General features: G+C 38.0%; 1 protein-coding gene across 2 annotated transcripts in view; it reads right to left on the reverse strand.

The window, feature by feature from the left end:
* Window positions 1–24555, reverse strand: part of PRKG1 (protein kinase cGMP-dependent 1) — an 860670-nt gene that overhangs the window by 296151 nt on the left and 539964 nt on the right. For both annotated transcript variants that reach the window (XM_077821744.1, XM_077821743.1), the window contains exon 4: window positions 23966–24071. In XM_077821744.1, the coding sequence (XP_077677870.1) occupies window positions 23966–24071 (106 nt within the window). The remainder of the gene's footprint in view (window positions 1–23965; window positions 24072–24555) is intronic.

Raw genomic sequence — 24555 nt, forward strand, 5'->3', positions numbered from 1 at the left:
ACAAATGCGTTCTGTTCCTACTATGACTATTCCAGGGAGTTCTGCTTCTTTGTTCACCCTTCTAGGGTGTACTTTTTAAATGTGAGATGGTTTTATGAGTCTGAAGTTAGCACAGTATTATAAAAAATAAGTCAGATTCACAAATTAGTGAAGATACAGACATAGTTCACGATTTCCCTAAGGCTATGACAATTTCACCACTGCTGACAGGAGAAAATCCCCCAGCCCCCAGACACAAAAAGATCATTCAAACTCAATCATATCCTTTGGTGTAGGAAACTCTAAAAAGAGAATGAGAATGATATCAAACTACAAAAGGAGGATTAGAGAAGTGGGCTACTATTAATTACAATATTGATTCCTACCAGGTCTTCACAAAAATAAACTGTTTGATTTAAAACCCAATGTTGGATTGTACATCTAATGTAAAAAACCCTAGCACTTATGCAGTAAGTCATCCACATCCCTCTTTCAACTGGATACTAAATAGTCACCATGGCAACAAAGCTGCTGTGGCTTGACCTATTTTTGTTACTTGTGGTGGGCATCAAATGCAGTATTACTTCCCACTGTGGCATTTTGCATGAATGGCTATGTGATCTTGAAAGGTAAGATCATGTTTTTAATTGCTCCAGTGTAAAGAAATGCACTGTTTCAAATCAAAGCATCAGACTGAAAAATTGTGGCTACATTTAATAAAACAATTTTAAAAATTTTGTTTACATTTTAAAAAGTCATTTAAATTTAGAATCACAATAACCAAAACATAATATTTTGGCATCAGTGGGAGTTGTGAGTGCTCAAGACCCTGGAAAATCAAGCTTGCAAGTGTTAGCACAGACACTGTGTGTGACATTAAAATATAAAACAGACGATAAGCCTCGTCTAAGTTAAATGAGTTTATGATTTTTATTACATAGGGCTATGTAAGGAACCTTAACTAACTTTAATTCTTTAACTCCCAATCTATTTTTTTAGGAATGAAGGAGAAGTCGATTAGTTGCTGCTATTGGTGGTGTGGAGAACCTGAGAAGTTCCTCTCCTACCGTAGGATTTTGATATTCCACAAAATTTTTATTAAGATCTTTAGTTTGTTTGGTTTCAGAGGCAAAGTATTTGGTTTGTAAATACTGGGACAAGGAAATCCCAGCACATGGGAAACTTTTCCAGATGTTCTCAAAAGATAGACATTTACTATTGACAAGGAGGTGGCTCACTAGCAAGCGCTCCCTCTAGTTCCAGTTGTTATAACCACGAGATTCACATACTAGCAGAAAGGACCTAAAGATCTGATGATATCATCAGAGAGTGGATAGTTTTGAATCAAAACATTTAAGTTATTTTTATCCCATTTATCTAGAGTATGTTTAGCAAGGGGAGTGCAGTAAAACTGTTTGATTCTTTCTGCTTTGGCCATTCAGGTGGCATTGCCATTTGGAAAATGACAGATATAGCTTTGCTCAGAATCCACCTGGCATGGAGTACACAAACCCCACAGTGGAAAAGAAGGGAGCCGCTCTGGGCCCAGATGGTTCGACCCTGCAGCATGTGCAAAGCCCGCACAAGCTGCAGGCAGAGCTTAAAAAGGGAAGCAGAGCAGCTCAGGAGGGAGGCAGGCAGTGGAAGGGGGCAGACGTGTGACCTTGGGAAGGAGTGTCCCAGGAACTCTTGCTGCCTGATGCTTGGAGATACTGATCCAACCAAGCCTGAAAAGGAGAGATTGGTGACACTTGAAGGTGAGAAACTTAAATTTTGTGTTCAGAACTTTACTTTACCCTGGGAGAAGAGGAGACATTGGTGGGAGTGCCTTCGGGGAGGCCGCTGCACAGCTCCTCAAAATACAGGGCTTAGCTACCTGCCATTGGGCCACTGGCTCAGAGCCTGGTGAAGAGTGTGGGCCCAGGCTCCCCTACCAACTTCTAAAGAGGGAACAATGACAGAAGTCTGAAGCCCTTGCTGATTTCTAAAGACTTACGCATTTATGGAAAGGGTGGACTTGAATGTGTGGAGGGCTGAGCTGGAGGGCTGAGTTGCTAAAAGGACAGTACCCCATACAGTGGCACTATTGTGAAAAAAGATACACCTGAGACAACCTGGCATACCTCACCCTGACCAGTAGGAATCACTGCCACTGTGTACCTCCCACTGCCCTTCACAACACCCAAAGTTTATGCACTGGGCTCCAAATATTATACCCTCTGTTCCTGAGCTGAGTGGTGCACAGCTGGAAGTGATTAACTGACTTTGCACATTTTATTTTGTTGGGTTATTTTAAGATTTTACAATTAAAAATTATGTTATTTTGCTCAGAAATAACAGAGCAATCCTATAAAACTGAGAACGTAGAAGAGATATTACAACATAACCATAGGAAAATAACATTCACACAGGTATATGGCAAAAAGAACAAGAAGAGAAGACATCACAGATTAAAAGAGGTCCACATGTGTGATAGGAGAAGACCACACCTATGTTACAATAACCCAGCTGCTCCAGTGCTTATTTTACTATCGCTGCAAGACCAAAACAGAAGCAAATTATGCATTGATAATTGATATAGAATTTCTTGATTCAAAATTCATGACAAATAATTAATTTTAAAAAATCCAGAGTTAAAATAAAGCAGTTTTCCACATCTGTTGTTTCAATGGGTGAAGGTTGGTTCACTATTCTATTTGGTACCGTTTAAGCATCTATTTAGTTGTCTGACATATGTAGCTTTTTGACATCAGCAAATGTGAATAAAATCTGTCATCTGTTGCACTGGAATATTATTTTTATGAGGTGTTTATCATAATTAATCAGAATAATGTTAAATAAAGTTTGTACCAGAAAAACCAATAAAACTACAAATCTCTAGAATAGTCTCCTGACATGTGAAAAATATTTCTAGGCACAATTCTTCTAATAAACTAAGGGCTTGAGTGTCATCAGAGTGGTTTGTACACATTCTGGCAAAGTTTAGTTATTTACTTCTTAAAATGGGGGAGGAAAAGAAAAATAGAGGAAAAATAAGCTAAATTCACCAGGATACACACTATACCCTTAAGCATCCCCCAGGCTCCCATTTTACTTGGAAAAAAGACATTCTGTGACATAGAATCTCTGTCAATAATTGATAATTAACATAGAAAATAATGCTGTGAAAACTGGCTTTTGAAAGTCCATGAGCAACATTTCTAAGAATAGACAAAGGAATGTGGAATGGATATCACTTAGCAGGCCAAGAGCTATCTGTCCAGAAAATAAAGCTTTTAAAAGCAGACAATCCAGCATCTCTCCTCTGGATGATCTCCTCGATGAGGGAATGCAAATATTTTCAGACATTTATTATGAATATCTACTTTCAAAGGATGACTTAGGCATAACAAGAGATATAATGGTGGGGCCTGTTGGGTGTGGTAATACACCACTGGGTAAATAGCTGTTGCAAGAGATTGTCAGTGCTTTTGTTGCCACCATGCTGGTCACAGCATATGAGAGAGACAAGGTAGGTGAGGAAATATCTTTTATTGGACCAACTTCTGGTCAGACTACCCCACTGAAATTTGAAGAACATTCTGATGTGAAACTGCTTCTTTGTTTTAATATGATTTTCTCCCTGTTTTTCATTCGGTTTTAACAAGACTATATGATTCACGGATTAAAGCACGGATCATTTTATGCAGGCCACCCCTGAAGAGATCAAAGTCTTTGAACTCCACAGAGTAGCAGAAAAGGGAGTGTCCGCAGAGTTAACACCATGCAGATGTCTTTGTAAAAGGCATGGTCTCAAAAGGTGCGCCATGGGTGAATCTGTGGAATCACCTATGGGCCAAGAAAGAGATACAAGTTGGAGGTGGTGCCAGTGACACAATCCCTGTAAAATTTCAGTTCCCACTACTTTTCCATTGTTGTCCCTTCTCCCCCATGGCTCACTTCTGTATACCTCTTTCCCATGGCTCTGACTTCAGCCCACTCTTTCAGTCCATGCTCCTTCTGCTGTTCCTCTTCTGCCTGTTTGTAGATAGCACAGGCTCCTCATCCATTTTCAGCTCTCTGTTTCAGGTGAGAGGTGGCTGCAGCAAATGGGGCTGGATGCTTGCAAGCTATCGGTGGGAAAGGCATTTGGCAGAGGAGCCACTTGTCTGCCAGCATAGAAACTGCCAGGCTCAGAGCACAGCTGCACTACAACCACTTCCTTGCTACTGGTGTTGTGGGTCATTATTTTGGACTCACGCCAGTGTAACTGAGTACAGAATTTGGCCTTGAGTGATTTCAAACAAGGATCAAAAAGAATTTGATAGAAAAAAAATCAGTCCTTACCATACTCTTCTGCGGAAAGTTAGCAAATAGTATCAGCTGCATTTTACACATTGAGAAGATGGCATTGTCAATGAGCGCAGTCAATGCCAGAGTGAAGTCTCCTCTATGCCAGTTTCTCTAACATTAATATTAAATTGCCTATCTTAGGGGTGTGATGAGAGGATAAGAGAACTGATATTAGTTTACTGAAGTCATTGAGACTTTTCTGACTAAAGGCTTTACACTGAGGCCCAGCGAACATAATTAAATTTGCTGTGTGGCCTTGGCTAATGATAGGCAGAGCCAGGACTAAAACTCAGGAATTCCTAGCTATCTGTCCCAGAACCTGTTCACTAGCTCATGCTACCTCTGCAGTCTATCATTTTTTTGGTCATAATATACTCATCAGTTAACACTGCCTCATTGTAATAGATTTACAGAATATTAAAATTCTCTTCAAACATAATAAGTTTGTATGTGAATTCATGCTTTCATCTTTCTAGTTAAAAAAGCAAACTCCAAAACCTCTACTAAATGTTAGTTAACAATTGAAAAGACAATCTCCCTGCTATATGCAACAGATGTCCACATAACATTGTCAAAATGTCACTACAGTATCAGCTTCTTTAGTACAATTACTAGAAATACAGTCTAACTCTTTATCACATTTGCACGTATGTCTGATGTTTTGTGGCTAGCTATGATTAGGTTTAATTTTTTATTTACTAGCATTGTCAGCAGTGTATGTCTGTAAGTACTCCATAAGCCTGGGTTCTTTTGCAGCTCAGACAGTGGTCTGTTCACTGAAACAGTAGCTAGTACTGAGAAAATCAAGACAGTATCTTTTTTTGACAAAAATTCTTGACAGCAGTTTTCCTTCTCTAGACAGCGGAGATGTCAGTCATGTAACCATTAGCGATGGGCTTGAAGAGCCATTGAAATACAGCCATGGGGCCGGACTCTGTTCTCATTTACATGAGCATGAGTCTAGAGTAATACCAGGATGCCAAAGGATGCTTATGCTACTGGAAAAGTGAAAATGTTGATATTCAGCAAGGGAAAAAGCCATAACTAATGAGAAATATAAAGATGGCATTGGGTTGGAAAAATGTGAATGTGAGGTGGGGACAAAAATAAAAAAAATAACTTCTTATAAAGGCTCATGGCCCCACATCTAAAAGAAGCCAAAAGCCTTAGTTAATCCCCAGATCTACTGCAGTCAAAGCCCCAGTCTCATCTTTCTTGGATACAGAATGAATCAGGTTATGTGACTGCTCACAGCAATTGTTGTGTTTTTACAGATACTCCAGAAGTACCAATATTCAAAGTTTTAGCTTTAGTCTATGGCCTTAAAATCCTCTGTGCAAAACAACCATCACCAGTGCTAACACCACAAGAAAGAATATACGGATATTTTACCACATGGAACTACTTTGATTTGGTGAAAGTTCTGTCTTAATTTTGAGCCTACTTTAGCTGGTTGCTAGCCAGACATGTTCCATTGTGCACCTCCATTGAACAGTCTGGCATGTTTTTTTCCTTATTTCCTCAAAGGCTGCTCGCTTCCGTTTATCTTCATATAATTCTACAAAAGTGTAGTTTTCCTTACATTTATTTCTATAAACACTTTATGGTATATGTTAACATTTATTGTGGGACACTGTCTTGCCTTTAGTCGTTGATAACTAATGAATGGAAAGATGGACCAAAGCAAACACAAATCAAGACAAAGAAGGGAACAGTCTTACAGAAGAAAGGGACATCAATAGGCGAACAAACTACTGCTCTGATCTGAACTGCACCGGACAAATGGAGATCCTAGTGTCTTAGACAGCCTAGATTCAGCACAGGTGGATGATTTTCCAATACTACATGAAGAAGTGGAGACAGCTGTGAAATCACTCAAGAACAGAAAGGCTACAGGTATTGACAACATCCCAGCTGAACTGATGAAATTCGGAGAAGAAATAGTAATAGGTGTACTCACCAAGATCTGCAACAAGATCTGGCAGACCGATGATTGGCCCTCCACGTGGACACAGTCATTAATCATCACTCTGCCAAAGAAAGGCATTCTGCAATTGTGTCAAAATTACTGGACCATAAGCTTTATTAGCCAACCCAGCAAAGTGATATTGAAAGTCATATTGAACATTTTGAAGCCACAAGCAGATATCATCATTGCTGAAGAACAAGCTGTCTTTCATGCTGGAAGAAGTACCACAGAAGCAATTTTCAACCTTCGTGTTCTATGTGAGAAGTACTTACAACACCAGCAGGACATCTACCATGTCTTTGTTGACTTCAAGAAGGCATTTGACAGAGTATGGCATGAAGTTCTCTAGGCAACCATAAAGAAGTACAACGTTGGTCGTAAGCTTATTCTTATCATTAAACAACTGTATGCCAAGGCCAGCAGTGCCGTTCTCGTTGATGGAACAATAGGAGAATGGTTTCGCACCACTACCGGAGTCTGGTAGTTTTTTTCACCCATGCTGTTCAACATCTACTTGGAGTGCAAAATGACCAATGGCCTAGCAGATCACACATGCACAGTAAGCACTGGGGGGCGAACAATCTCAAATCTTCTGTTTGCTGATGACATTGATGGCCTGGCAGGCAGCGAAGATGAACTTGCCAACCTTGTGAAATGATTGGATGAAACTTCCTCAAAATGTGGCATGGAAATCAGTGCAGAGAAAACCAAGCTGATGACGAACAAATATGATACCACTGTCAGTGGACAAGAGCTGGAGACAGTGAAACAGTTCAAGTATTTGGGGGCAATCATCACTGATGAAGGATCCAAGGCAGAAATTCGGGCAAGAACTGCACAAACAAAAGCCAATTTGGAGGAATAAGAACATCTCCCTGGAATCCAAACTGAAACTGCTGCACACATTGGTCATCTCCATTTTTCTGTATGCATGTGAGACATGGACCCTTATGGCAGAACTTGAATGGAAAATACAGGTAGTAGAGATGAGATGCTTCCATAAAATCCTGGGCATCTCCTACTTGGACTACGTCATAATGAAGAGGTCTGCAACATCACCACCTAATGCATTGGGTCATATGAAGACCTCCTGATGACCATGAAGAAGTGCAAGCTGAAGTGGTACGGCCATGTGACAAGATCATCTGGCCTATCCAAGATCATCCTCCAAGGGACAGTACAGGGGAAGAGAAGAAGAGGTAGACAGAAGAACAGATGGATTGACAACATAAAAGAGTGGACAGGAATGGACTTCACGGACACTCAAGCACTGACACACAATCATCAGGGGTGGAGACAATTGGTTGATTGCTCATCAGTGATGGTGCCCCAACAACCAATGTGGTTATGGGAGTGATGATGATGATGATGAATGGTTAGCACCAATGTGCAACATCTGTATTATTTATTGCAATGCGCTCATTTGAGGATTTGTTGATGCTTCCAATACATCCTGATTACACTGAATAATGAAATCCATTTAATTCTCATAACATTCTTTTTAGAATATATTTTGAATTTATCATACAGGATCAATATTCCAGAACACAGTTTCTATTTTCCACCGTTATATGACGACATCTTTTACAATACAGTCCATCTTGCCTTCTTATGTATGAAATGTTACAAAGCTATATTCTGATTATATTTGATCTTATGCAGTAATGTCAGTCTGACTAAAGATCAAACTTAGTATTTTCACGTTCCATACAAATTGGCCCATAAAATCTTCATAGTCATACACACACGTACCATTTTAAAATCCATTTTATGACACACCTGTCTGCATTGACTTGTAACCTGTAAAATAAGACAATCTAAAATAGGATATAAGTGAGTTCATACAAAACAGAATATTGTGTCTAGCTGGACCACGTTCTTTGAGCTTTTTCATATCAGCTGCTACAGTAACTTTGGTGGGGAAAAAGTACTTGCATGGTAAAAAGAAAAGGTTCTTGGTTTGTTTTCCTTTGAAATGTGAAGATGTTGTGTCTTGTAATAGAACAATCCCCCTAGCAAATTAGATCTTATCTCAGTGAGAAAACTCATGGCTGAAGAGAAAGAACAGTAAAAAAAAAAAAAAAAAAGTCAAATACTTCAAAATCCTTAAGATCCACAGATGCCTTATTACCAGCTACCACCTGTGGCCTTTGTTGTACAGGCTGTAGCTTCCATTTATATACTCTGCAGTTCTATAACAAGGTGTTTCCTACCAGACATATCTATTCATCATTTTAGCAAATCCCAAATTGCCCCACAGATGGACACTAGGGAGAAAATTAACCATCTACCACCTTCTTTTTGTAAATTATGAACTACTTAATTATTTACTGCTTAATTGCAGATCAGAATTTTAAATGACATTGTCCGAGGTGTGTGTAATGCAGCAGGGTCCCGGTGCTTTACTGTACACTTGCTAAGAGGCAATGAGTACATATGGAAATATAAAAAAAACCCTAAATGTTGAATCCTTTTACTGACAGCAGACTAAATGTATGCAGAGCAATATGAAAATAAGAAAGTCAATCCATGTTAATGGTATTCTTAACAACAGATGTAGAATCTATAATCAGGCAACAGCAGTAAACACTCAATTACATTGGTGTACAAGCAATTTGATTTTGTCAACCAACAGCAGTGATAAAAAGTGGAATCACAGGACACCTCATCTAGATTCTGAGATCTAAATATTCAGGGATTCATGCATGTAACTGCCAGTAACATTTAAGGTTAGTGATTCACAGAAGTCTCTCCACATTAGGATGAGAATATAGATCCACCCAAGTCTGTATTAATCAGTCTGTTAAATACAATGCATACCTAATTCAAAATCAGACTCCCACCTCTAGGTAGGCCTGTGATGTGTTACATAAATCCCTGCAGATTTAACAGATTTTTTAAACTTTATTTTTATATAAAGTATAAACACATAATGAAACAAAACATACATCGATACATGCACAAGATGGATATACCATACAAAAACTAAATTCAGTGTTCATTACTTGTAAAACCCAGAAGAAAAAAACCAAACCAAACCAACCCAACCCCTGAAGCCATAGAGGTCATCAATTATTAAAGTGACTAAATAGATAAATAAGTGAGTGAGACCATAACCTAGGTGTACTGGGGACTAATATATACTAATCTGAAAAAGTATGCAATAGTTTCATGAGTGACCAGATAGACTCATATTTTTCCAAGCATCTATATTAGAGTCATTTTTTTCCATTAATGCGGTAGTAGAGAGCTCACTAAGCCAGCCTCTATATGGGGAAGGAATTGCAGATTTCCATTTGCTCAGTTGTTTTGGCAACTAAAATAGTTACTACAATCAATTTCTTTATGTTAACTGGTAATATAAACTCCTCAAGCACCCTGAAAAAACACAGGCTTGGAGAAGGAAAGATAGCAATGCTTAAAGTTTTTGAGAGAGCACTGAATGTGGTGTTCCAGCACACATGCATTTTTGATAGGTACACAGATGTGCGTAAAAGGTTGGCATGTGGCTGTTTGCATCTCCAACCACTGTGTATTGCCAGTCTAGCCTTAAACAAATGTTCTGGAGCCCAGTCGTACTGTTTAATATCTTGTTCTGGAAGAATCACAAGGTTATAGAATGAGAATCTTTCACTTTAAGCCAGAAACTGTCTCTGTTTCTGTTGTGATAGTAAAACTAGGTTGTTTTTCACATTTTTCTTTGAGGCTGAGATTGAGAGCATATGCAAAGTATTAAGCCACCTATAAGTAATTCCTTCAAAGTTACTTTTGTGTCCATATTTCTTAACATGTTCTTCTAGAGGTAAGAGAGTTGAAACAGACCAATTGTCCCCTATTCTTCCATTGATCCTGGAACATAGCCACTGAAAGGAAGAAGTGTGAGACAGCAGTAGCTGATATTTGTTACACATCTAATTGAAGGAGTTACAGTTACATGCCTGAATCTAGATGAGGTGTCTTGTGATTCCACTTTTATCACTGCTGTTGGTTGACAAAATCAAATTGTTTGTTCATCAATATAACTGTGTGTTTACTGCTGTTGCCTGATTACAGAGTCTACATCTGTTACTATCATCATGTATTATATGTCTAATTTTTGTTAATCCTTTTTCCATCCGAATTGCCTTAAGCATGGAGTTGGCCTTGATCCTGAGGCACAGGTTATCCCAAAGTGGTATGAGAAGAGAATTAGTCAGACTGGATGCTGTAGTCATCTTAACGCATTTCAGGATGCCCCATGCAGATCCAGTAAAGACTGGATTTTTCCTTAAGCACATGGGTAGCCTTTCAAGGTATATAAAAGAAGAGAGGGAACCAAAGGCACAGCTAAGCTTTTTCTTATTTCAACCCAGGCTGGTGTGTATTCTGACCTATTGGAGGGGAACCACCTTACAACAGGATGTGTTTGGAATGCAGGTTAATATAGATTCAAATCTGGCTACCTCCAGTTGCCCAGGATTTTTTAAGGGTCCTGTGTGACAAGCAAGGTTGTTTTTTATCCTATTATAGATTGTATGATAAGCCTTTTTATTTAAGCAAAGAGCAAGGGAGCAACCTTGAAAGGCAACAGGCTAACGACATAAGTCATTCTTGGGCAGATATTCATTTTGGCTATTTCTGTTCTTCCCAGTAGGGAAAGAAGGAAGACAGATTAAGACTTGTTAGGAAAATCTGTTACCACCTTTTATTCAAATTTCCATGTATGAGAAATTAGGTATCCAATTTTTTTTATGCAATGGGAACATAGAATCTTTTCCCTTCTCCTCACCTCCTCCCACTTTTGCTGGTGAGATATGGGCACCACTGGAATCTTCCATTCGATTAAATGTCAGAAACATGCTCAGTTAGTGTTAACCTTCCACACTTAAAAAAAAAGACACCAACTACTCTACATCCTCTTTAAATACTAACTTATGATTCATATAATTGGATTATGGCTAGAAGAGTTGCTCACTATAAGCACAATTAAGAAATTCTTTACCTGACCCACAAGGGAAAAAGGAAACAGAAAAAATATTCTTTAAAAGGGCAGTATGAAATTGACAGTTTGATACTTCAGCACATCATTTCAGTTCTGCTCCACTGGCTGCGTGTGCTCTCTGGTTTAGTGAAAACCACCTTATTACATTCAGCTGCTTGCAAACATAAACTTCCTTCAAAATATCCTCATGTGTTCTGACTGCAAACTAAATATAAAGGAACACAGTAAAAAAAAGTACAGAACAGTCAGGCAGGATTTTGTGTGTTCTCTATTTCAGAAATACTTCCCTTTCCACACTTAGGCTATGTATACACTACTGCGGTAGTCGACCTATGCTATGCGACTCCAGCTACATGAATAACGTAGCTGGAGTCGACATATCTTCGGTCAAGTTACCGCCAGGTCTACACCGCCGGGGGTCAACGGGAGATTTTCTCCCGTCGACTTACCTTACTCTTCTCGTCGGGGTAGAGTACAGGGGTCGACTGGAGAGCAATCTACAGTCGATTTGGCAGATCTTTATGAGACCCACTAAACTGACCGCCGGTGGAGCGATCTCTGAGCGTCAATCCCTGCTGTAGTGTAGGCCTGTCCTTAGGCCCCTAGCTTACATACCAAAAAACTCACATCACAATCTCTTTTCAAGCTATTCTATAAGGACCTGAACAGGCAAGATGCTCAGCACTTCCTGAGAGGTTTTGTGGGCTCGTGGGGAGTGGAGGACGCTCAGCACCTCACAGAATCAGGCCTTTAAACTAAACATAGGTATAGTCACAAACATCCCCTACAGAGGTCTCCTTCACACAAATCCTACTCCCAGATTCCCATTTTCCAGCACAGCCTTCTCCCTCCCTCCAACCATTATCCCAACTCTTGTACTCTTTTCTAACAGATATCCAAATAATTCTCAGTCCCTACTCCTTCCACCGCCCCCCCCCCAAATTATAACTCATTAACATCATTCCCTTTGAACATACACCTCAGTCAGTTTCCTACTTCACTCTCACTGCTGCTCCCTTCTCTTACCTTTAAAGACTGGGACTCAGCAGATGAACCTCTTAGCTGAACCTCCTCAGCACACTCATTGCTTATTTGCTGTTTGAATTTCAGGCCCAGAGGCCATCTGGCATGTATACCTTGTACAAAATAGTTTGTAGGGCTGCTACTAGCAGGTCAGGTGTCTGTACCAGATATGGAATGGCTACAGAGATTCCTTCCCAGCCAGATACACAGGATATATTCACTATGAGAGCCTTTAAGGCACTGCCAGGAATGACTGTTGTGAGCTTAAACTATGCTACACTTGGCACCAGCTAATGGCTGAACAGTATAATACAGTTTAGCATTCCATTACTTCCTCCACTTCCAATGGTAGTTTTAAATACCTACCATTTCCAAAATTTACTCTATCACGCTATCTTTAAAATTCAGTATAGATCAGTCTGTTAAATGTCTCTGAATCATACTGGTTTTCTAATTACACAACCCGAATATGTAACAACTGATCTGGCTGTCCATTAGTTGCAACAACTGGCTGTGGTTAGTTTGGAAATTTTGAGTCCTTTTCCTGTTCTGCATCTGCCATCATAGAGTTTCTTCACTTGATTGTTCTGAGAAGCAAACTGTAGAGATTGACAGTTTCTGCTGAAAACTCTACTGTCAGCCTCAGTCACGTATGATCTGGGCATAATCTATAATAATTCTTTTTCTTTATGATAGCTTGAGTTCTTCATCTAGTTTGACACAAACACTGTCACCAGGTTCTAGACCTGGCAGCTCTCTGAGTGACATCTGTTATAAAAGTGTTTGTAAGGTCTTTTTGCCTTTTTATCTGATTTTGCCACTCTGGAGATTGGAAAAGAACTTATGTCAGAAGAGTAATTCTGAGTTGTCTTCCCTTAGGAGTTGTGCTGGACTATATCTAGTAGGTGTTACAGGTATTGATCTGTAACTCAGAAGAGCAAGGGATGGATCGTCTTGCTCTAAGATTTTTTTGACTGTTTGTACAGCTTGTGGGTAATGTGGGCTGCTAGTAATATCATCAAAATATTATTTCATTTGGAATAACAAATTCTGATGCAGTAAACTGTGGTTCATTGTCCATCACTAATTGTTCTGGAATAGCATAGTAAGCAAAAGTGCACTTCAATTTCTCAATAACACTGCAACATGTTAAGTGAAAAACAGTCCATTACAATCAAATAATAATATGCTCTGAATTTGCATAAATCTGCAGCTAATCTCTTCCAAGATATGTCTGGTAGAGGTGTTTGTATCCTGTATGGTTCACCATTGTCTCTTAATTTTATTTGTCGTGGATCTCCTTTCAGAAATCCCATATCATCAAATACTCTGTTAAATTCTTCCAGCTTTCTCACTCACACCTTCATGGCTACCACACCGTAGCTGAGAAAGTCATTGGTCTTTGATCACATTCACGCTGAATGGAGAGCTTTTGTCTTTGTAAGCTGTTTCTATGAAGAACCGGCCTATGCAGTTCAGAATACCTCCAAGACTAACTAATCAAGGCTGTGTCTGTTGATTTTAGCTCTGGTAGGGTGGAAGGTGATTGTAAATCCCTTCTGAGATGACAATCAGGTCTGCTCCTAAGTCAGTTTTAAAGTTAGTAGTCTTATCATGAATATTAAGTTTCGCTCTCCAGGCAGGCTCTGTGTCACCACATGATAGACCCCAGAAACAATGGCTCTTGATTGTCTATGATATTAGTCCATTTTCTGACAGCTTTCGTATGGCAAACACCTGTAAAATGACCATATTTTGTACATTTATTACATCTTGTGCTTTTGGCTAACCATACACCTGTTGGGCTATATATTTTTCCATGTCTGGTACATTTATTTTGAAAGGCTTTGTAACTTGTCTGGAATTTCTTTATAGCCTCACGGCTTTGATGGTAACTTTTAGCACTCATGCAATGTCAGTTTATAGATTCTAAACTAATTTCACGTTTTTCAAGTTGCTCCTGCCTTTTGTTCTGCTGTTTCACAAGTTCAGACTGCTTTGCTATTTGGATTGCTATGGGTAGGGTTAGATCACTCTTCAACTGGAGTTGTTGCAAAAAGGTTCTTGTCTGTTAACCCAATAGCCAGCCTGTCTCTGACATTTTCAAGTTTTGCTGTCCCAAAATCACACTGTTCTGACAATGCATGCAAAGCTCTTACAAAAGGTTTAGCATTTTCCTTTGTTTCTTGAATTTTCTGGTGAAAACAAGCTCTTTAATAACCCACATTTATCTGAGGTATGCAGTATACATCAAACATAGTCAGAAACCTTTCATAATCATCTTTGTAACTGTCTTCTTTAAAGTCAAAGGATTTAAAGTTATACTCTGCCTGCTTCTCCATAGCATACATTAAAGATACCTGAATATTTCCAATTTCCTGGCGGTGTTCTGTAGCAATGCAAAATCTTGCAAAATACTGCTTTCATGCTGTCCATGCTAAAGCTCTGTGGTACACTGAGGAATAGCATATTGATAAGATCCTGCAACCTTTGTTGCTTCCCCCCACCCTTCTGTCTGCAACTTTTGTTGCTGTTTTTCTCATGTTTCTGTTCAACTCTGGCATTCGTTTACTTCTGCCATCATATCATGTTCAGCTTGTCATACAGATTGCAGGACCACTACTAGCACATCAGACTTCTGTACCAGAGCTTCCTTCACAGTGAGATAAACCAGACACATTCACTATAAGATCCTTTCATGCACTGCCAGGAATGCTTATTTGTTATGAGTTTAAGATATGTTACACACATAGTGGCTGAACAGTATAATACAGTTAAGCATTCCATTACACAATCCCACGCAGACTTGTAGTACCAGTAAAAAGCTAATTTGAGAACTACAAAACCAAAATGGGTGCTTCTTCCCCTGTAACATGCCTATTTTCAGTAACAGTAGCTGAAATATATGAATTATCTAAAAGAAAAATTAAGGACTAAGGTCTGCAAAGATGTATGTATATGTTTACCTTTACACCCTATGAGGAACCCCAGTGAAGTTCCTGGGATTCCTCTCTGTGTGAAAAGTTTAGCACATGCTTAAGTCTTTGCAGCATCAGTGCTTACATCATATTTTTACTTTACCTAAGTAAAATAACCTTTAGGTATAATTGATATAGAAGAAACCATTGATATGTTGAAATATTTGGTCACACACTTGAAACTGATACCTAGGTTTGCTGTATATGAATCACTAACTTTTTCTTCTGAGGTTTGTTGAAGGATTTTATTGTGGGGCTACAAATTCAAGCTATGAAAAATTCTAGTGGATTTCTCCCTTTATTTAATAGTCCCTCTGACCCAAATCTTCTCTCATTTCGGGTCACCATTTCCTTTTTATAATTTACAGGCACTTTAGTCAATATTTTATGTTTATTTTACATGATTAGGCATTGTGTGTGTGTGTGTGTGTGTGTACACAGTTTTAATTAAAATAATTAGACACAGAACACACCTCATAGTTTCACTGGCAATACTTGTTTTTCATTTATGGTGAAAATAAGCAACAGCACCAGCAGACATTTGCTTTATTTTACTTTCCCAAAAGTCTGGAGAAAAGGCAATTCTTCTTCCAATTTATATGCAGAATTTTTCCTACTGTAGCCATTATTAATTTGGCTAAGATACTTCTGATTTAAATTGGCTTAGTTAGGTTGGTATGTATAGTAAGTGAACATACTTTAATTGCCAGTACCTCAATGACTATGTAGATTTCTATGCAGTGTTGTTGTAGCCATGTTGGTCCCAGGATTAGAGACACAAGGTGAGTGAGGTAATAACTTGTATTGGACCAACATCTGTCGATGAAACAGATAAACTTTTGAGCTACACAGAGCTCTTCTGCAGGTCTGGGAAAGATACTCAGAGTGTCTCAGCTAAATACAAGGTGGAACAGATTGTTTAGCATAAATAATTAACAAATAATATAAGAGACCATTCAAGGTGAAGTGGCTCTCTAACACCTCTGCAGTCAAAGGACAAAAAAGGGAGGTTAATGGGTATCAGATTGTTGTAATAAGCCATAAATCCAATGTCTTTATTAAGACCATGATTTTTAGCATCTAGCAAAATTATGAATTTAAGCTCCCAGTCTGACCTTTTGAACGTGTTGTGTAGATTTCCTTTGAGGATGAGGACAGAGGTCAGATACAGAGTGATCATTTTGTGAAAAAAGTATTCACCCACCCAGAAGTGATTAGATGTTTTTGCCTTTCATTATTTTTCTGTGTGAGTTCATTTGAAAGTGTAATGATTATATGGTTTCACCCATGTAGTTGTTATTGGGGCATTTAGTGTACAGGATGAGGTACACCACATGTTGTGACAGTATGTGTAGGCCCCATGGATCAGCATCTTTCATTGACTAGCTTAGATGGATCCCTGCCTAGCATGCTGGTTGTTGTGGATCACATTCTTACGCACCTATCTTTCCCCATTCATTGTATAGGGAGCGTAGGTGCCTAACTCAGATCAGGTTTCAGAGTAACAGCCGTGTTAGTCTGTATTCACAAAAAGAAAAGGAGTACTTATGGCACCGTAGAGACTAACCAATTTATTTGAGCATAAGCTTTCGTTTGCTCCAACCCCTCAGACAGAGACAAACACCTACAAGATCTCTATCAAGCATTCTTACAACTACAATACCCACCTGCGGAAGTGAAGAAACAGATTGATAGAGCCAGAAGAGTTCCCAGAAGTCACCTACTACAAGACAGGCCTAACAAAGAAAATAACAGAACGCCACTAGCCGTCACCTTCAGCCCCCAACTAAAACCCCTCCAACGCATTATTAAGGATCTACAACCTATCCTGAAGGATGACCCAACACTCTCACAAATCTTGGGAGACAGGCCAGTCCTTGCCTACAGACAGCCCCCCAACCTGAAGCAAATACTCACCAGCAACCACATACCACACAACAGAACCACTAACCCAGGGACCTATCGTTGCAACAAAGCCCGTTGCCAACTGTGCCCACATATCTATTCAGGGGACACCATCACAGCGCCTAATCACATCAGCCACACTATCAGAGGCTCGTTCACCTGCACATCCCCCAATGTGATATATGCCATCATGTGCCAGCAATGCCCCTCTGCCACGTACATTGGTCAAACTGGACAGTCTCTACGTAAAAGAATAAATGGACACAATCAGATGTCAAGAATTATAACATTCATAAACCAGTCGGAGAACACTTCAATCTCTCTGGTCATGCGATTACAGACATGAAAGTTGCAATTCTTCAACAAAAAAACTTCAAATCCAGACTCCAGCGAGAAACTGTTGAATTGGAATTCATTTGCAAATTGGATACAATAAACTTAGGCTTGAATAGAGACTGGGAGTGGCTAAGTCATTAAGCAAGGTAACCAATTTCCCCTTGTTTTTTCCTAACCCCCTCCCCACCTCCTCAGAAGTTCTTGTTAAACCCTGGATTTGTGCTGGAAATGGCCCAGCTTGATTATCATACACATTGTAAGGAGAGTGATCACTTTAGATAAGCTATTGCCAGCAGGAGAGTAGGGTGGGAGGAGGTATTTTTTCATGCTTTGTGTGTATAAAAGATCTTCTACACTTTCCACAGTATGCATCCGATGACGTGAGCTGTAGCTCACGAAAGCTTATGCTCAAATAAATTGGTTAGTCTCTATGGTGCCACAAGTATTCCTCAACTCAGATCAGATTTTGTGGATTGTGTTATTACTGTCCCTGTGATTTTTCTAAAAGTTACGTATTGCAATATTCAGTGTTGCAATGCCCGAATCCCTTTGTAGATCTGGGCTTAAATAAATATTTCCTTGTTTCTTGCATAAAATCAGCTCAATCCTGCAGTTATTTCTCAGATCAAGCTTCCAGTTGAAGCCAATTTGGCCTGAGAAAGGACTTCAGGATTGGGATAATATCAAGAAAGAGTGCTAGAACAGAGTACTAAATATCAAAAACACATTGCTTTAGTAACATTACAATGGTGACATTAATGTTGCAAAGCCAGAACATGAAAACTTCTGAATGACACGACACTACTGATTTTCATTTTCTTTTTTATTCTCTGTTAGCATTATACCCTGGGGCTTATTTATAAGAAATCAAGGGTTTTGAGTATAACTTCCTTTAACTTTCCTATCCTAAAGTCAGATTCCTTCCTCTAAAGGTTACAAAGAACATGTTCAGTTTATTCTTAGGATCTGTTCCAGACTCTTGGATGACTCAGTGTTTACACAATGGATCGGAACATTTAGGCATCTTTCATGGAACATTTAGACAGTTTTTATAGAAGTACAATATTTACACTTCTGAGACATTCTAGTCTATTGGGAAGTAGATATTTGTGCTACTCCTTAAAACTTTTATAATTTGACTTCTAGCTACTGTATATTTTTATAAAAGAAGTTGTGTATTCCTGCTATAGTTTAAATTTCCATTGTAATCTTCTGTTTTCACCCCCCAAAAAAATAATTCAGATATATTTACCTTTTGAACGGATGTGTCCTATTCTTGTTTCCTGCCTAAAAATGAGTTTTTCTTACAAGCTTGAAAAAAATCCATACAGCTGTTTGTAAGATTTGAGATAGTGGAGAAATACATTTTTACCTGTTAAACAGATCCATAAAAAGATTAAGTTTTAAACTTGATTTTGGTATAGATGTAGTCCTCATTGAGGATCATTATGTTAACCTAGTTGGTGTGGAATGACATAACTAGAAATAAAATACACTGCAAATAATTTACTAAACTATGCAAATTAATTATGAAAAAATAAAATCCTTAGCAGAAGAACTTTGACATAAGTAATTGCTGCATATGCAGAACTGATAAAGTCAAAATGAACCATTTTTGCTTTATAAATTTTAAACATTATTTAGATTTTTGTTATGAACTTTGGCCCTGACCCTATTATGAGTTCAGGCGGGTTAAGCCTAGAGTCTGCACAGAACTCTGACATCGCACAGAACAAGCTGCAAAATCAGGGCCAATGGGGAAGACCTTTAGTTGGTATATAGTTATAGCTCTATTGAAGTCAAGCTGAGAACCTGCCCCTTAGTTTTGAAAATCCCTTCCTTGAGCATGTATTTATAGACATACCATGAACTGCTGGAAACCTATGTTTATAAATGAATAACTGGTGTAACTTTTACTCTTGCATACATACAGATATGTAATTATAGGCCTGAAAAGGCCTCAAAGAGCAAGGCCTGCAGGATCAAGCCATCTTACTTACACTGAAATGAACTCCAAACCTCCCCCATTGACTTCAGAGGGATCAAAATGATTCACATAAATAGCCATCATACTATGCGCTACATACCTGGTTTCACTCAGTAACTCAAAAAGGTACTATCACTAAAATTTCTGAGTCATTAGTGTTTTTGTGTCTCATCTTTGTGAAAACCAGTAACAAACCACCGAAAAAAGAAAAAGAAAAATCTTCCCACCAACATCACCTCAAAAAGATAAGTAACATTTATGTGCATGCTGATTTTTCCCATTTTATTTGGCAATCATTTACTTTCCACTTCCTTTCTGGTGATATAGAAACCGGCATGGGTTCATTTTATCTCCTTCTATGATGCACACAATTTAGGGAAACAGCATGTGTTAATTACCACAGATTAGAAGGATAAAAGTCACAAATGGGCACAAAAATCTTTCTGTATGTCCTATAAAATATTTGCTATTTTAATAAGTTATCAGCTGAATAGCATATTATTGTTATACTTGGAGATGTTAATGGTTGCCATCAATCAAAAAGCTGGTTAAAGCTGATGGGTGGTACTACGCACCTTTCATTCAGGCTAAATGGAAGAAGAAATAAAATGCCCTATTGTGTGGTGACAGTTGAAACTATAAAAGCCACCACCCAAGGCCTCAGCAGCATGACAAGGCCTGAGTAGAAGCTAAACCACACGGTCTGAGGTGTTTTCCTGGGGACTGATTGCAAATCCAATACAAGGGCTGGTGGATTGATTGGTTGCAGCTATGTGCACGAGGGGCAGAAAGCAACTAGAAAGCCAAGGGGAAGTGAGAAGAAAGCAAGAAAAGCAGTAAGTGTGGCCTTGGGAGAAAGTCAAGAGAAAGGGATTCCTTTGGGCATAATACTTTCTGGAAAGGCAGGCTTGGATTTCTGAACAAGGAAACTGCCCCCTTTTGTTTGTTCTTATGGAATTCAGGAAAACAGGACTTTGTGTTCATTCGTTGTAAATAAACAGAACTGCACCAGAAAAATACCTGGCTTATATCATCAACTTCTCCTAATGGAAACAACCCAGCCAGACTCCAAATATTGACCAACCACTTGAGGCAATTGTGGTATAAAAGGGGAAACATTATTTAAAGAAAAAGTCTGGAACACAGTGGATTTCAGGTAGGTCAAATTGTGAGTATAATACTTTAATTTATTCACCAAAAGCATAATTTCTATTACATTTTTCTGCTAAGTAAAACTATGTTAATTAAGATGAACACTGTCATATTTCATGACTGTAATGTCACAGCAATGAACTGTAACTTTTTGATAACACGAAACCATAAAATAATACTTTATTATTACTGAATTCATGTGAACAAGATTCCACTTGAAAATTTGTGTCAGAAGAATTGCCATTGTGTTTTTTAACAAGAGTTTTTTACAATTAACTTAGTAACAAAAGCTATACAAATGAAATCTTCATACCTTCATCTTGGGGATTTAAAGTAAAGTTTCCTTCATTAAAAAAATGAGGATTGATATAGCTTAAAACACAATGTTCTGTATGTTTCATTAAAAATAAAAAAACTGAAAAACTTTAATTTTACTTGTGTTGAGCTTGAGATAAAAGTGGGAAATGAATTTGATAACATTTGCGCCAATATCTTGTCTCATGCTATAAATGATGAACAGACAGAAACAGCTGTAAGAATGCTAAATATCAGCTTTTAAGGAAAAATATATTTGCCTGCTTTTAAATATCATCCCCAATAAGAATGAATACACAGTGCACCACACTGTAATGGGCTGCAAGAAAAAAACCCTCAGAAATAGTATGAGAAAGCTCTTCTCAATTTCTGTCTCATACTGCTTGCCTTCGAATTAAAGCTGGGCAGGCTCTATAAAACATGCATCCAAATTAATCTTGACAATCTTCTTGAAAAGCTCTATTAAAGCTTAAAGCTTAAGAGCTTAACAAGTATATAGCTTATGCTTTGAAAAAGAATCAAAAAGCCTTAACTTCAAAACTGATCTTACATTCATCTACTTTTGTAATCCACTGGAATACATAAGGGCAACATTTAACATCTGGGTTCATGGTTTTAGAAAAATCTTCAATATGGTGACAAAAAGTTAGAGATTTTGTTCTCTCTCTCAAGAAAACTTTTGTAAAGATGGTAACATTCCTTATGAAGGAGATAAAGCCTCATGGGGCATGATGAAACAAAGAAATGAATGATACAATGTTCGTAGAAAGAAAAGACAGAAATATAAGAAGTGAAAACATTGAGAGACATTGTAAATGTTTATACAATAGAAAGACTTAAAAAGCAGAGAGTTAATTCCCAAAACTAGTGAATTATTGAGAAATTAGAGGATTGGTAGGTAGAGCTACCCACCCACTAAATCAGAAAGAGAACCAAGAATGGGGGAATGAAACAACCTACTGGCTAGGCTTGCAAGTAGTTCTTAGGAAGCTGGCAATTCCCAGTGTACTCTCAATTCCCTCTTGCTACATATTTTGTCCTACTTGGAAGTTGTTCAGGCCAGTTAATTGTTTTTTGATTCCCAGTTGAAGATATCTATGGGGGAGATTTTCAAAGGCACATACAGCAGCTAGGTACCTAGCTGCCATTTATGTCTCTGAAAATCTTTCCCCCCACCACTCCTGCCATGAGTTTAATTACAATATTAATCTCTCAGCTATGTCACTCCCTGTCCTTTGTGGAACTATTCCACCTCACATTTATTGTGAAACTGAGGCATTCTGAACAGACTGTCAAATTCCTACACCTTCCCACTGTGACAACTTTCCCTGTTTGTCTAAAGTCATGCTGAACTATTTCTGCTCCAGTTATGGATCTTTGTCATTGTCTGTGCCACCTTAATTTGCCTGCCTCTCCCCCCTCCCCCATTATAATACAGTCTTTAACTATAATTACATACTATTTTTCCCCCACAGGATCCCTTCTTCTTCCAGAGTCCTCATTTGAATTTTCCAGAGTCAGTTCAGCTTACCTCTACATACATTATATTTTTGAAAGAAAGGGTAAATGTATTTTATATGGTTTTATAATCGTACACTTTAAAAAAAAGAAAATGTGTGAAAAGTAAGTCAGAAACAAAGTAAATTAACCACATGAAACTGTATAATATAAAATATTTGTGATCTCAATGTTAGCAGCCCCACTATGTTACAGTATCAAGAAGTACATATCTTGGTAAATATATGTTTCATCTTAGAACAAAAGAAAACAAAAGTAGAGCAGAAAGGATAATTTGTCAATAAAATGTCTATTCATCAGAGACATTGTTCAGTATTTATTGCACTAATTTTTACTGTTTGCAATACTTCTGTATCATATAGTGCATTTAATTAAAAGGGTCTGGTTTGGAAATACCTTGTAAATAAATTTAATCATAAAATTACTGAAATAGTCATGATTATTTCTGAAAGCAAACTGAAAAACAATCAAAAACAGCAATTAAATAAAATTCATTTCTTTTTGGAAGAGGCCAAATCTGAGAATCCCTGCTCACCCAAAACTTTATGAGGAGGAGAGAAGTGGTGATTCCACCATGTATTTATTCAGCAACTCAGTCATAGCATCCAGTCTCTCACCAATTCCTTGTATGTGACACACAGTGACAAGGACGAGCACTGGAATGGAAATGATTCAGTAGCACTAAAGTCTATGGGAAAGGTTGTTGTCTAGGAAAAAACATGTGATGAAGTATTTAGTGATTAAGTTGCTACCTGTAATCTCACCCTGACCTCAAGTGGTAAATTTCCAGAAAAAGAACTGCAGGGTTTGGCCTTTTAAAACTTATTTCATCAACATAAAACTGACTTCATTCTTTATTGCCATAATATACTTAGTTATTAAAGTAAGGCAGATTTATGATGCTTTGAGATGGCTGCAGAAACTGAATCAAATTTGTAAGATTAAATTCAGGTTTGAAGAAGAAGACATCACTTTATGACTTCTTTATATTAGTCCACTGACCCATTCCCCATAGAAGCCTACACAACAAAACTTGGTTTCACTTGCCTTTGTATCTGTTTGACAGAGGAACAAAAATGCACTTTAAAATGAATGATTTCCTAAACAGCATATAAACTAGATTTTTTTTCTACTGGGAATTCATGTATATATTATAATTATAATTCATTTCTTTGATATGTGTTTTCTTTAATGAAGTAGTTTTGAATGACTCTCATAAGTGTTCAGTTTTAAAATGCAAACTGTGTTTTGGTGCAATCTGATGTGGTCCTCTTTGCAAATGATGATGCAAACCAATAACTTACAATTAGAAGATGAACAGTGATGAGACTACTATCTCCAGTGTTCCTCCTTTTTTCTGTATGATATGGCATATAGGTGGTTTAACAACACATTAGAAGAGGAGACAATCAATACACTGCACTCACCAAAAGCCATAAGTGAGGACAGGAGTTTTAATGTATTTTTCAAAAAGTAAACATGTGCCATACCTTTTTAAAAATTCCATATACTCAGTATGCTTGATGAGGCCTGTCCTCATCATTATTGTTTGAAAACATTGCCGATCAATAGCCCAAAGTTTCACATTTACGAGAGCTGGAAAAAACAAGACAAGGGGAAAATTTAATTAGCAAATCTGAAATGTGAAAAACCTTTTGTGAACTGCAGAGGAAATTAATTATTCATGAGAACACGGAAATTACTAGCTTTTACAAACTTAAACTATTAACATAAAATTAATCTACTGGGCAATGGACTGAACATGCACAATCCAAAAACAGATCTAATTTTACTCAAAGATCTCATCATGGTATGTGGGTTTTTCGGAAAATGCCTTAGGAAGAACTGTGTCATCTGAAAGTGTTGGAGTAAATACACATAGGAAGTTTTTACAGTGTATGGTGAAGGAAAGGAAAAAAGGGGCTCTATTAATCACTACAATAAGTTATGTCATATACACTATTACTGATACCACATGATTTGAGAATTGATTTAGACTTATCCATGATTTAGAGGGAGCAAAGTTAAGTAGGATTTGATCCTACTGCCATCAAAGTAAATGGTAAAATTTCCACCGGCG

This window comes from Eretmochelys imbricata, chromosome 7 (genome assembly GCF_965152235.1).
Source record: "Eretmochelys imbricata isolate rEreImb1 chromosome 7, rEreImb1.hap1, whole genome shotgun sequence".
Lineage (NCBI taxonomy): Eukaryota > Metazoa > Chordata > Testudines > Cheloniidae > Eretmochelys > Eretmochelys imbricata.